Source organism: Capricornis sumatraensis, chromosome 4 (assembly GCF_032405125.1).
Source record: "Capricornis sumatraensis isolate serow.1 chromosome 4, serow.2, whole genome shotgun sequence".
Taxonomy (NCBI): domain Eukaryota; kingdom Metazoa; phylum Chordata; class Mammalia; order Artiodactyla; family Bovidae; genus Capricornis; species Capricornis sumatraensis.
The window spans coordinates 108,909,472-108,924,225 of NC_091072.1; the positions used below are offsets into that span (position 1 = coordinate 108,909,472).

Here is a 14,754-nt window from a genome sequence, read left to right on the forward strand (position 1 = left end):
GACTTTCAAAAATGCAGCTTAATAGTATTCAGTGGAATCTTCTAATTCCATGGAGCTTAATCATTTTTAATTCTGTGTATGTTCTTAGACCACCAAATCTGTAAGTACCTAGTTGACAGTACTCTGGTCATTTTAAGGCTCATGGGAGGGAGTTTATATTTATAGGCTGGGATGCAGTGAACCAGGATTTGGGGTAACAGGATTCACACTGGGTGTCTTAAGACATATGCAAGCACAAGGCAATAGAGTGAATGGGAAATTATGAATAGGAAGGCAAGCAAGCATGAAATGCACAACAAAACCAAAGTCAATGGGTCAGAAAATCGGAATCCAGATAAGAACCAGAGTTTAAGAAAGGCAATATAAGCAGCCAGTGGCCAGGAACTATAGACAACAATCAAAAAGGCCTAAGAATAGATGTGTAGTACCAAGAAGGCCTTGATTATTGGGCCCATGTTCTGTCCCAAACAGGATGCTTCTTGATTACCACCCTCCTGAGCAAGAGTCAATTCCAAGATTAATATGTGCCCTGGGCTGATAGGGTTTGATGAGAAGCAAAGATTTAGTTAGCATAGACCCATTATTTCATTGCTCCCTAAAAACAGAGTGGAGGGAGAAAGGTCTTTTTCAATATCAATTACGATTTCAGCAAACTCTAAAACATGCTAGCACCAAATGCATGGGAAATATTTTTAATGATGCCCTAATATAAGAATATTCTTTTAACCATCAAGTACATGTTATATGTATGTATTAGCTTTTCAGCACATATTAGTCACAACTTTCACAACTACAGCTTCACTGAAATAAAAGCGAGTTATAGGGAAATGCTGATGCTGAAACTTTTACCTCCAGAGTTGCATCAGTTAATGAGTGTAGAAAGTTAAAAAAAAAAAGTCAGGGCTTTGCTTAAACAAAATGATCCCCCGAAGTTCCCTCCAAAGTACTCATTATAGACCAAAAAAAAAAAAAAAAATCTAAAACCTGATTCAAGTATTTTAGAAGACATAAAACTGGCACACTGCTTAAGATCATTTAGCGTCACAGCTGCTTCACAAACGAGTTCCATTGATCTTGCTGCTTTGATCTGTGCCATTCAATTCAAAATGGTTGAAGGCAGGATTATCAGTTCCACCATCTTCTACTGGATGAGATTTATAGCCTAAAACTTGCTTCTTCTAAAAGAAAATGTTAACATGATGATTAGAAGAAAGAAACTGTTCATTCAACTCAATAATTATCGCTACTACTTTTCTTTCTCTAAATCTTATTCACAGTCTACTGAAGCACAGATAAACAACAGAAATAAATCATTTTAAAGAGGAAGGCAAATACCTTCCTTGTCCCTCAGAGTTCCAAGGAGAATCTGAGGACTAACAAGTATTCTATACTGGTGATAAAAGTAGTCTTAAGAATTTAAGGAAAAAGAAAGCCAACTCACTTTCTTAAAAATGTCAAAATTAGATAAAAAGTCCTCTTTGGTTAGTAGGAATCTGCAGTCTATGTTTTGTTTTCTTCCTCCTGAAAAACAGACATTATTTACATCATTAAAAAAATATCTGTAACTACCCAGTGATGGACCATCATACACACATTTAACTTGAGCACATGCACTTTTATGCACTTACAAAATACAGAGTCTTTTAAATAGTGCTGGAGACTCAGCCCACCCTTTTTCTTCCTTCAGTCAGTCCCAGATTCTGCAAGCCTCTCACTGGGATCAATATGAGTCTAGTGTTTAAAGATAAATGAGATGGCTCTTGAATGTAAGCCAACTGCCTCATCCAGTATTAGCTAGGGAAGAGTCATCTGGCCCAATACTGGTAGGAAAACTGGTTTAAAAGCATTCTTCATGTTCTATCAATAAAATGTCAAACCATCTACCTCTGCTTCAGACAGCAGAGTTTCCCTTCTTTAATCTGGTGGCTATGAATGTATGAAGAAATGTAGGGAACTGTGAATTATTGGATAAACTATTCAAATGAAAACCAATATGGTTATCAGAATCAAAACATTTAGTGGAGGGGGGGGGTAGGAGCAAAGAGAGTATTATGGCACTCCCATTTTTTAAAGAAAAAAATGAGTTGAAAAAGACCAAAAGTCAAATAGTAAAAGATGTTTGTTCCAGATCTGAATGGTTGGGTTACTGGTGAGAAAAGTTTAAAATCTGTCTTAAAATATATCACAACAGATAAGAGAGTAAACGTGCCATGCTGGGAATTTTACTTAGGAGAAATAGCATAGTTCTTTTTGAAAAGAAAGAGAATGGTTTAAACAACTGTTTGTGAGGTAACAGATATCTACAAACTTTATTATAAACTTAAATAATTATAGATTGTAATGTCTATAATAATGACAAGTATATAATGTTAATATAATAATCTGTTATATTAATGTCATTATTAATATAATTTTAATTATAAATGCAAGTACCAAAGAAGTATCAAAGACAGTGCTATCCAGATGCCAAAAAATCAATGAGAGGTGGTAGAATTCTACAAAGTGGGCACCATGCTGGTAGATTTGTAGCATAAAGCAGACATCACACATACTTGGATGAAGTATAGGATTTCTAACTGATTATAACACATTTGATAAAGCAATGGAGCTTTCTGCCCCATGTTCGGCTGCTCTGGATGTGTACATGTGAGGGAACATAGGAAATTAGGGAGCCCAGCTTTTCTCCCCAACTCCACACTACTGCTCCGCTCCAAACCACCACGACTGCTCACCTGGATAAGTGCAATAGCCTCTACCCCCCCTCCTTTCCTTACAGACTACTCTCAAAACTGGATCAGCACGCTCCTTTGAACATTATTGGAAAAGTATTTATAAACATATCCCGTGTAGTAGACCTAAAAGACATAGAGATGGAAAATAGAGAGAAGAGATAAGAAAATCAGAGGGGCTGTCCAAGTTTAAAACATTTGACTAACAGGAGTTTCCAGAAAGAGAAAATCGAAAATGGCAGGAAATTATAAAAGAAATCATGTAGGAAAGTTCCCTGGAACTGAAAGATATAGGTCTTCAGACCCTCCTGAGGGTTTAGGGCAGGACAGTCATTGTGAAATGGGTCACATGTAAACAGCCAGTGCACGACAGGGTACTGCTATTCTGAACAGCAACAAAACAAGTCGAAGAAAAGTAAGACAGGCTCCAGGAACAAGAAAGCTACTCTCAACATAGGATCCTCTACTCACACTATCAACAATTATCAAGCAGATATGCAATGTTTCCAAGATCTCTTGTCCACCTTTTCTCAAGAACATGCTATAGCATATACTCCACTCAGTTAAGGGAGTAAACAAGAATGAGGAGAATGCGATCCAGGCAGCAGAGCACCCAGCACAGGAAGGAGGCAAGGGGAGTCACAGAATGAGGGCCAAACGGAGTCCCAGGATAGTGGCTCTAAGGCAGTCCCAGAGAGCAGCGCATACCATGTGTATTATTGGCTTGATTTTATTTAAAATGTATTTTTTTAAGTTTACAGACATCTGAAAAAAGCCTTCACACTATGTTTAGATATAAAGACCATAATTAGATATAAAGACTACTCCTTACATGTACACATATCTTCTTTCCAGTTTACAAAGAGTTGGTGCTGGACAATGAGAATATCCTGGCACAGGGCTATTATAATGGTATGTATAAAACTCCTAGCATTGTAATAGCTACACACAAGCATTTTATTTTTATCTGACAGCAACCTGTGAGATAGGCAGGTCAATTGCTATTACCCTCATCTTATACATAAGATAGCTAAGGCTCTGAGTAGCTATGGAGCAGCTATACAGACTTAGAGTTATAAGTTCATGCAGCTAGTAAATGGCATAACAGATTCAAATTGAGATGGGTTTTCTGTTTTCAAGACTAGGCCCTAAAATTTCCCATGAGTAAAATGGAACAAATAGTTGAACTAATAGTATTTTACTATTTTATATAGTATAATAACATAAATAGCTATAAAACAGATACAGTAAAAACTAATACAGAGGTAAATACAGCAATACTAAATAGAGCAATGATAATACTAAATAGAGCATTATTAATGTTACCTGTTGATACACTGATAAGCATTCCCACAAATAATGTTACCAAAGTTCCAACAGTGCTGAAGTATAGATATGATAAAGAATACCAGTTATCCATCAGTGGAGTCCTAAGAAAGAACAAAAGCATAACTGTAAGGTTTTATGCATTCTACCAGTAACTAAGAGTATGTATCAATAAGCCTCATGGCAAAGTCAGAATATAATACTTAATCATGTTTCTAATGCCCAAATTTGCTGTCCCAATTTTACCTTATTGGATCAGAAATTAAGTGTGACCTAACCTTTGAGTCTGAGTGAACTCCAGGAGCTGGTGATGGACAGGGAGGCCTGGCATGCTGCGATTCATGGGGTCGCAAAGAGTCGGACACGACTGCGCAACTGAACTGAACTGAAACTTTGACTGTGTGGATCAGAATAAACTGTGGAAAATTCTGAAAGAGATGGAAATATCAGACTACCTGCCTCTTGAGAAACCTATATGCAGGTCAGAAAGCAACAGACAGAATTGGACATGGAACAACAGATTGGGTCCAAATAGGAAAAGGAGTACATCAAGGCTTTAGATTGTCACCCTGCTTATTTAACTTATATGAAGAGTACATCATGAGAAATGCTGGGCTGGAAGAAACACAGGCTGGAATCAAGAATGCCGGGAAAAATATCAATAACCTCAGATATGCAGATGACACCACCCTTATGGCAGAAAGTGAAGAGGAGCTAAAAAGCCTCTTGATGAAAGTGAAAGAGGAGAGTGAAAAAGTTGGCTTAAAGTTCAACATTCAGAAAACGAAGATCATGGCATCTAGTCCTATCACTTCATGGCAAATAAATGGGGAAACAGTGGAAACAGTGTCAGACTTTAATTTTGGGGGCTCCAACATCACTGCAGATGGTGATTGCAGCCATGAAATTAAAAGACGCTTACTCCTTGGAAGGAAAGTTATGACCAACCTAGATAGCATATTAAAAAGCAGAGACCTTACTTTGCCAACAAAGGTCCGTCTAGTCAAGGCTATAGTTTTTCCAGTGGTCATGTATGGATGTGAGAGTTGGATTGTGAAGAAAGCTGAGTGCTGAAGAATTGATGCTTTTGAACTGTGGTGTTGGAGAAGACTCTTGCGAGTCCCTTGGACTGCAAGGAGATCCAATCAGTCCATCCTAAAGGAGATCAGTCCTGGGTGTTCATTGGAAGGACTGATGCTGAGGCTGAAACTCCAATACTTTGGCCACCTCATGTGAAGAGTTGACTCATTGGAAAAGACTCTGATGCTGGGAGGGATTGGGGGCAGGAGGAGAAGGGGACGACAGAGGATGAGATGGCTGGATGGCATCACCGACTCAATGGACATGAGTTTGAGTGAACTCTAGGAGTTGGTGATGGACAGGGAGGCATGGCGTGCTGCTATTCATGGAGTCGCAAAGAGTCAGACACGACTGAGCGACTGAACTGAACTGAACTGAACCTTGATCTCATAATACCAATAATGTTTATTATAATACTAATGTCCATGTTTATTCATTCTGTTCATGTTATTCATTCAACTCTGCTTTGTGTCCCAGGCACTGTTCTTGTCATTGACAAGTCTGCCATTGAAAAGGTGGACAAGGGGGTTCCTGCCCTCAGGAGGTTTACATTCTAAAAGAGATATGTAGTGATTAAGTAAACAAATTAATAAACATAATAATTCCCATTTTGATTGTAGAGAAGAAAGCATTTAAATGAGACATTAATATCAAAATGAGAAATTAAAGTCAAAGATACTTTAAAAATTCCATGAATTTTGGAAATTAAATGTCCACTTTTAAATGATGTCTCCTGGCAATCTTGATTCCAGCTTGTGATTCATCCAGCTGGGCATTTTAGGTGTAAAATATAGTGATTCACAATTTTTTAAGGTTATATTCCATTTACAGTTTTCATAAAATATTGGCTATACTCACTATGTTGTATAACATGCCCTTGTAGCTTATTTTATACCTAATAGTTTTTAATCCCTTGCCCCTATATTGCCCCTCCCCACTTCTATGCTTTTTTGTTATCTTCATTATTTTGTTGTATTTTTTAGATTCCACATATAAGAGGTATCATACAGTATTTGTGTTTGTCTGACTGATTTCACTTATATTTCCAGCAATATGGATAGACCTGGAAGGCACATTGTAGTATTTTAAGTATTTCTCCACATATCATGGAGAAGTGACATGACCTGATCTGCTTCTAAAACAACTGCTCTAGGATTCCACATTCAGCTTTGATAGACCCACCATCCAGCCAAAAGTAGTATTTGAAAACTTGGAGATGCGACAAGGCAGGTTTTTGTAGACCTCAGAGAGATCATGGCAATTAGAACTTAAGGGGTCAATATCCCAGAGAGAAGGGAAACAGAGGTGAGCTAGTGAACTTAAGATAATGTGATATATTGGGCCAAAGACAGACAAAATAGAACAGAATAGAAAATCAAAAAACTGACCCATAAAAAATAGTCATTGGGTTTATGTCACAGTTGCCACTGCATGGCAAAATGGTGCAAAAAGAGGATATTTTCAATAAATGGTTTTTGGCTAATAGAATATCCATATGGGGAAAAAAATGAATCTTGATCACTTGAAAACAATTCGAAAGTGAATTACAATTCACAAATGGAAATGGTGCACAAGAAAGCTTTTAAATAAAAAAAATTAGAGGAATATCTTTATGACCTCAAGGTAGGCAAAGATTTCTTAAATGGGACTCACAAAAGACTAGCCATATAGGAAGAGACTGATAAATTGAACTCAATTAAAATTAAGAAATTATGACCACTAAAAAGAATCACTAAGAGAGTAAAAAGGTAAGCTACAGAGTGGGAGAAAAATATTTTCAAAACTTATCTTTTATCTAAAATATATCAAGAAAACTTAAATAAATAAAAACAGAGAACTCAGTTTTAAATGGACCAAAGATTTCAATAAAGTCACAAAAGTTCACAAGAGTAGTTATACAAATGCCAAATTCAGTTCAGTTCAGTCGCTCAGTCGTGTCCAACTCTTTGCAACCCCACGAATTGCAGCACGCCAGGCCTCCCTGTCCATCACCAACTCCCGGAGTTCACTCAGACTCACGTCCATCGAGTCGGTGATGCCATCCAGCCATCTCATACAAATGCCCAATAGACATGTAAAAAGGTATCAACTTCATTAGTCATAAGGGAAATGCAATACTTGACTAATACTTGACTACCCATCAAGTATTAGGAACTTAAAAAGTAAAAACTGAATCTGAGTAATTGAAACCTAATATCTAGGCAACGAGAGTACCCTACTTCACCTTTAGCTGTGTGTTCACTCCCCCTGGACTCGAGTCATCCTGAACTGTGCATGATGTCCTAAGACACCATGCGGCTTCAGGCCTTCCTGATTTGCATATGTTGCCTCCATTCTGCAACATACACTCCTCCTTCCTTTTTTCCCCCGCCTGATCTTGTTCACCGGATTATTTCACCCATGTTACACTCCTCTAAAAAGAATCTTTCACTCAGGAATCACTAGGCTCCTCCTCCTTCTGGTTGTCATGATAGACTGTGAATACTACTTTTCACAGTGTGTTACTTGTTTATTCTCTTGTCCAACTTCCATTTGGGTCATTTTCTGTGACAAGAATAACTTTCCAGACCTTCTCTTCTAGCCAACTTCTGCATTCTTCAAGTATTAGTACATCCCTGAAGTCTGTGCTAATCTACATTTCAGCTTTGCTTATAATCATTCTTGTGGGTACTTAGTTCATGCTCAAAAAATTCTGATTTATTAGCTGAGCTATTTTATAAATAAGCTAACATAGAACAGTGATTATTTATGGCACCAGGCACCTGGTAAACCTCAGCTAATTTATGTGTTTTGGAAATCCAAATAACCAATCTGCCTTTAAATTAAAAGATACATCTACATATTCAGGACAAACACTAAGAAAAATTGTGAAATGAAAAGTACAACTTCAACATCCTCCAATTTACCCTTAATCACTTCTCCCTTAACTAATTCATCACTTCTCCCTTCTCTCTAATGACTTCCTGAGCTCCACCCCATAAATGCATTCATTCTTATCCAGAATATTCCCTGTATTTCTGTGCCCTTATCTCCATAGCATCCCCATCTAGTCAAACCTTCCTCCACACATGCCTCAGGCCCTAGAACTACCTTTTCTCTTTACCCATGCAGATTACCAGCGCTGACTCCCACACAAGTATTCTCATAGCTGAATTCCCTCTGAATCACCAATGATGTTTGTATGTATGGTCACATTCCTTCTCCCAGGAGTGTGTCCCATTTTAAGAGGGAGATGCCATGTCTTGTCTCAAAAGAAATGATTCTCCAGTGGCTTCATTCTAGGCAAGCTGGAACTGGGGCAATACTTTAGGGGAAGTGCCCTCATCTTTGCATTCCTTGAATGCATCCATGGGTTTTGCGCTCTAAAACTGAAGATGTATATACCCACTAAGGGTAGTCTCGCTCTCACATCCACTGTACAGTGTAACAGGGATGTACCAAAAGGTCTGTTGCTGTTTAGTCACTAAGTGAAACTCGCTCGGTCATATCTGACTCTCTGTGATTCCATGGACTATAGCCCACCAGGCTCCTCTGTCCAGGGAATTTCCCAGGGAAGAATACTGGAGTGGGTTGCCATTTCTTTCTCCAACCAAAAGTCTGCATTATTTCATTAAATCAGATGACATCAGTAGCCAGAAGCTCAAAAATGTACTGCATAACTGAAAACTCTAACAGGAAGATCACAGCTGCAACTCATTGCCAATGCTCTAAAGATTTGGAATATTTAAAACTGAACGAATAGCAATTATCCAATGTATTTCAATGAATTGCAGCTTCTAGTTGGTAAAAGTTATACTTCAAAGGCTATATATGCAATGAGTCTTTCATAATTTTGCTTTTCATTTTAAAGGTTTTTCAGTGGACAAAGACAACTTTTCATTCAAGTGGAACTAATATTTGTCAGCATTTACCCATAGTAGAATTTTTTGTTACTATTCAAGTCTTCTCTGCATCTGTAGATGAAGTGGAAGTTTTTATTGAAATTAAGAAATATGGCTTTTTTTTTTTTGCTATTTCTGAACAAAATATAATAGCCAGAAAGCCACATGCACTGTCCTCATTTCAGAATTAGGCAAAATCACAGCACTGCAGGCAAGACAAAGAGCAACAGAGGTTTTCTATCTGTCACATTCATTTTTTTTAAATATGACATTACAAAGCTCAATTCATTACCTTTCAATGCTATGTACTTGAGAAGCACTGGTAGAAAATGGCATTTCTGTGGTTGTCATCCAATTTGTTCCATTGTCCGTGCTGTTACAGCCATAGGTTTCAAGTCTTAATGGCATCATTCTCTCAGGAAGTGGGGGATAAAGCTGAGCTCCAATTCCGACCCACAGAGAAACGGCAAATCCAGCCAGCAGACCCCCAAGTGCTCCCTGCAAAAAAAACAGAAGTATCTTTCAAAACAAATAATACAGTTTGCTTTGAAATAGAAGTTAATATTAGGAGCTTAAGCTCAACACGATCCAAGTCAATTTTACCAGCTTCCTTCCTAAAACTCTTCTCCCTTGCAAGCTCCCTGCCTCTCACCAAGGGCAGCATGGGTCCCAGGTCCCTCAGCCCAGAGCCCTTGTCCCTGGAACCCCCAACCCCTATTTTATATTTCTATCTTGCCAATCACCAATTCCTTTCATTTTTCTTTACATATCTCATAGTTCCACGCCTTCCACTCTGTCTCCATGGCCAGCACTCTGTTCTGGTCTCTTCATCTCTTTACATCCAGTGACCACAACAGACAGATATGCAGTTGACTTCAAGCCACAAGTAAAAGTTCCCTCCACTTTTACTTAATTTACAAAAAAAAAAAAAAAAAAAAGGCATGTCATATGAGCAACAGGGGCTTCCCAGGTGGCACTAGTACTAAAGAACCTGCCTGCCAATGCAGGAGACCTCAGAGACTCAGGTTCGATCACTGGGTTGGGAAGATCCCCTGGAGAAAGGAACAGCAACCCACTCCAGTATTCTTGCCTGGAGAATCCCATGGACAGAGGAGCCTAACGGGCTACTGTCTCTAGGGTTGCAAAGAGTCAGACAAGACTGAAGTGACTTAGCACACACGCATGCATGAGCAGCAGGCTATGAAGAAGAAAGCATCCACAGAATTTACTCCTTTACTTAGCAACATGCATGATTGTAAATTAGGGGACAAGAGCAAGATGTTTTCACAAATGACTGCAATGGTACATATAACCAATCCAAGTACTTCCAGAGACAAGTGGAAATGTCCTCTCTAAAGACACTTGGTTTCACAATCTTTGAAAGACTTGGGTTACCCTGCTCCTACTTTTCACCAGCAATCGAACTGTTTTTGATAGTCAGTCATTTCTTGAATGATTTAAGCCCCAGTTCCAGATGATGCAGTTGGAAGCAAATCTTGCTGGAAAGCCCCTTTCTCTGTGGTGAAGTTCCTCCCCTCACTGTAAGAATAATGATCAGATTATTACAACAGAAACAACAGTATCTTACTTCCTCTGCTAAGGACAAGTTGGACCTAGTCAGCTATAGCATTTCTGGAGGCAACTCATGGTGGCAATAAATGTCAAAAATCAAAAGTCAATCTTCTTTTAATATTTTAGGCACTCAACCAACCACTTGCATTTCATAATGCAAAGAGTCTCATCAAAACTTCAACATTCTGAGGTGGACATGAACTGCCCTCTTTCTTTATGATTCATATCTACTAAGCTAGCATTTCATATGACACTTCATTGAGAATTATTATTAACAATAATAACAATGATAATAGCCCTTATTTGTATCTGTCTTATCAATTCCTAATGCCTCATGAGGAAAATGGAATTCTAAGTATAAAGTTCTGCAGTTATTCTCCATCTGTCTGAAACAACCACATATACATTATAAGCTTTTGCTAAACTTCAGCTTTATAGCAGAACTAAATTAGTAGTGTTCCGCCTGACTTTCAGAGAAATTACTTCAATTTCATTTATTCTAAACAAAACTTAGTACACCTCAAAGCATAGATATGTCTATATAGAAAAACAGAGCTATTACTTCTTTCTGAATTCAATTCTAAATTATGATTACCCCTTTGGGAACAGAACCACGTTGTTGGAGCTACATCTTTAAATATCAGGAGAATAGTTTCTGACCAAAGTGGCAAAGAATTTATCTTACTGCTTCTCTTTACTGTACTTTGGCTATTCACAGGTATCCTTGGCTCTCCTGCCCTGAAATCTTTCATATCCAAGGCTGTCAATCTCCTTTAAATCTTAATGATTAATTTTAATGAAGGGTAAAAATTAAATAAAAACAAAATGTTGTTCTTTAGTTTTATAATATAATATCCATAATGTGCATGCTAAGTTGCTTCAGTCATGTCTGACTCTGTGAGACCATAGGGATTGTAGCCTGCCAGTCTCCTCTGTCCTTGGGATTCTCCAGGCAAGAATACTGGAGCGGGTTGTTGTGCCCTCCTCCAGGGGATCTTCCCAATGTAGGGATCAAACCTGCGTCTCTTACATCTCTTGCATTGGAAGGCAGGTTCTTTACCTTGAGCACCACCTGGGAAGCCAATATTCATAATATATTGTATTATATTATATATTGTATTATGTATTATTTCATAATATATATCCTTTAGTTGTGCTTTATGATACTCTTTAATATTATTTTTTTTTGCTTCCCCAGTGGCTCAGTGGTAAAGAATCTGCCTGCCAATGCAGGAGACACAAGCTCAATCCCTGGGTCAAGAAGATCCCCTGAAGAAGGAAATGGGCTTCCCTCATAGCTCAGTCAGTAAAGAATCTGCCTGCAATGCAGGAGACCTGGGTTCGATTCCTCAGTTGGGAAGATCCCCTGGAGAAGGAAATGGCAACCCACTCCAGTATTCTTGTCTGGAAAAATCCCATAGACAGAGGAGCCTGGCGTGCTCCAGTCCATGGGGTCGCAAGAGTCGGACACAACTTAGTGACTAAACTACCACCACCACCACTCCAGTAATCTTGCCTAGAAAACTCCATGGACAGAGGAGCCTGGTAGGTTACAGTGCATGAGATCACAAAGAGTCAGACACAACATAGTGACTAAACAACAATATTATATTTTAGTTATAATTATATTTTTATATAATTATGTGACAGTCACAATATCAGAGGAGGCAATGACACCCCACTCCAGTACTCTTGCCTGGAAAATCCCATGGACGGAGGAGCCTGGTGGGCTGCAGTCCATGGGGTCACTAAGAGTTGGACAGGACTGAGTGACTTCACTTTCACTTTTCACTTTCATGCATTGGAGAAGGAAGTGGTAACCCACTCGAGTGTTCTTGCCTGGAGAATCCCAGGGACGGGAGAGCCTGGTGGGCTGCCGTCTATGGGGTTATACAGAGTTGAACACGACTGAAGCGACTTAGCAGCAGCAGCAGCAGCAGCAGCAGCAATCACAATATATATTGTTCTGGCAGTTTCCATTTAGTTTCACACATGCAGGGTCCCAGTGCATAGTACATTCCTTGTGTGTCCCAGCAAAGTCAATACAAAAACTTAAGTCATAAAGATAAGCCACTAATGACAAGTATCAAAGGAACCATAACTTTACAATTGAGAAAAATTGTAGAAATGCTACTGTAGTTGGAAAAGTAGACTTTACATATTTTCATCTTTTATACTTACAATTGAGTTGGCAAAGGGAACCAAAATCCCCAAAGCAAACAAGCCCATAAGTGGCCCACCAAGCATGCCAAATATGCTGAGTGCTGCCTACAAAATTAATAAGAAGTCATCAATCAGCAATCGGAAATCCAAAGTTAAAACATTTAAAAGTAATTTCACTAGACGAAGATTTAAACTTAAGACTCCTGAAAATCATGGCAGCCTTGCCATTGACAAACAGATAACTAGAATCTGGAAGCTTCTGCATCTCAAGCTCAGGTTCTATCTGTTCATTAAGTATCCTCAATACAAGAAGCAAACTATAAAGAGGACAGAGAATTATGAGGCAAGGGGGACACTACTCCTCCTAGCATTATTCTTGTAGATAGTAATAATCACATCACTCCTTTGTGCTTTGGTAGTCTGAAAATGCTCTGCAAAACAAGATTGTGGTTAAGTACTACTAAGTGACTAGAGATGGCAACAAAACCCAATGCTATCCTTGATTTCCTGAGGATAGAACTAGAATAAGAAATGTGATTTAAAAAAAAAGATTGATCAAATCACGCAGAAAGTTTTAACCTGATTGGCTAACTGCAACCTTTGCTTTGATGGACAGATGCCAAACTCATGACAGTGAAAAAAGTTTACAGTGTGAAGAATGCAAAAGTGCAAATAGCTAAAACATTCAAGAGATATATGTTCACAATATTCAGACAGCTAATTCTTGAGAGTGAATAGAACCATCAAAGAAGAATCAGGGACCCACTGGTTTATTCACAGAGTAAAAGGGACAGATGGAACAGAATTAATACATTAAAGAAAAAATGTCAGTCAAAAAAATTTTAGAGGGTATAGACTGCAGCTCTGGGTTAAAAAACAAACAACAACAACAAAAAAACAAACCAAAAAAAAAAAAAAAAAGAAAGAAAAGAGCCCTACCTAGTGGACTAGGGAAGGAGTGAGGATATGATGACAGAGAAGAACGAGTGTTCAAGGAGAATATGGACTCAGAAAATGGTCCTAAGGAATCATTTCACAATGTCTCTTGAACCAGAGTCCAGTTGGAAGGAAAGTAGAGTTCACTGCAAAATGTGAAAGGTCACTTGGCACATGTAGTGGTCACTGTGACAATGTGACCTAGAGCCAGTTCTGGAGATGCAGGAATAGTCTCCCCACCAAATACCTGTCTCAGGAAATAAGACCTCGGTTAGAGATGAAGCAGGGAAGAGCGGTCTTAAAGTTAATGATGACTCTCCTGGAATCTCATTACCTATACTCAGGCCAGAGCTGGTATATGAAAAAGGGGGAAAAGGGGGAATCAATCATAATAAGAGCTCTAAATAATAATTCAGACTGTGAAGGAAAGCATACTAACAGGAGTTTTGTTGGTTATCACTTAGGTGTACCAGACAGGGTTAGAGTTTCTAGACCTAAATCATTCATTCCTTCATATAATCAGAATAAGAGCACACTATTTTAACAACTGGTATACACTAAGCAATAACCAGCCAGAAAGGAACCAAATCTTAGGCCTGAAGCAGGAGTCTGGAGGACTTGCTATGCCTAGCATTAACCTTCAAGTTTCTGGGTCATGCTGAGGTCCCAGAGTCCCAGAGTCAGACCCAGGTGGCCATGGAAATTTCATGGACCACTTGGGGGTGATCAGATAAGCAGATATTTATGAACCAATACATAAATAGTTACATTCAACCTGAATGTATAAAATATTTATTTTGTCTTAGGAACTGTACCAGATATTTGGTACAGTATCAAAGAACAATGACATAATCCTCACCTTCATGAAATTATAACCTATTTAGTAAAACAGACACTAAATAAATGACTGCAATAAAGTATTATAATGGTGATGATAAGAGAAATATGAGGTGCTCTGGGAACATAATAGAGGGGAACTCAAACCTATCCAGGTAACAGAAAAAGCCTTTTTAGAAAATAATGTTTAAGTTGAAACTTGAAGGAAAAATAAGACTTAAACAGTTAAA

At 38.4% G+C, this 14,754-nt stretch overlaps 1 protein-coding gene across 1 annotated transcript in view; it reads right to left on the reverse strand.

Annotated features, from left to right (window-relative positions):
* Nucleotides 1–1,052: 1,052 nt before the first annotated feature.
* Nucleotides 1,053–14,754, reverse strand: part of SLC5A8 (solute carrier family 5 member 8) — a 67,758-nt gene continuing 54,056 nt past the window's right edge. The window contains exons 11-15 of the mRNA XM_068971323.1: nucleotides 12,770–12,856; nucleotides 9,309–9,514; nucleotides 4,056–4,159; nucleotides 1,442–1,521; nucleotides 1,053–1,178 (exon numbers count right to left, since the gene is read on the reverse strand). Coding sequence (XP_068827424.1) covers nucleotides 1,053–1,178; nucleotides 1,442–1,521; nucleotides 4,056–4,159; nucleotides 9,309–9,514; nucleotides 12,770–12,856 — 603 coding nt within the window. The remainder of the gene's footprint in view (nucleotides 1,179–1,441; nucleotides 1,522–4,055; nucleotides 4,160–9,308; nucleotides 9,515–12,769; nucleotides 12,857–14,754) is intronic.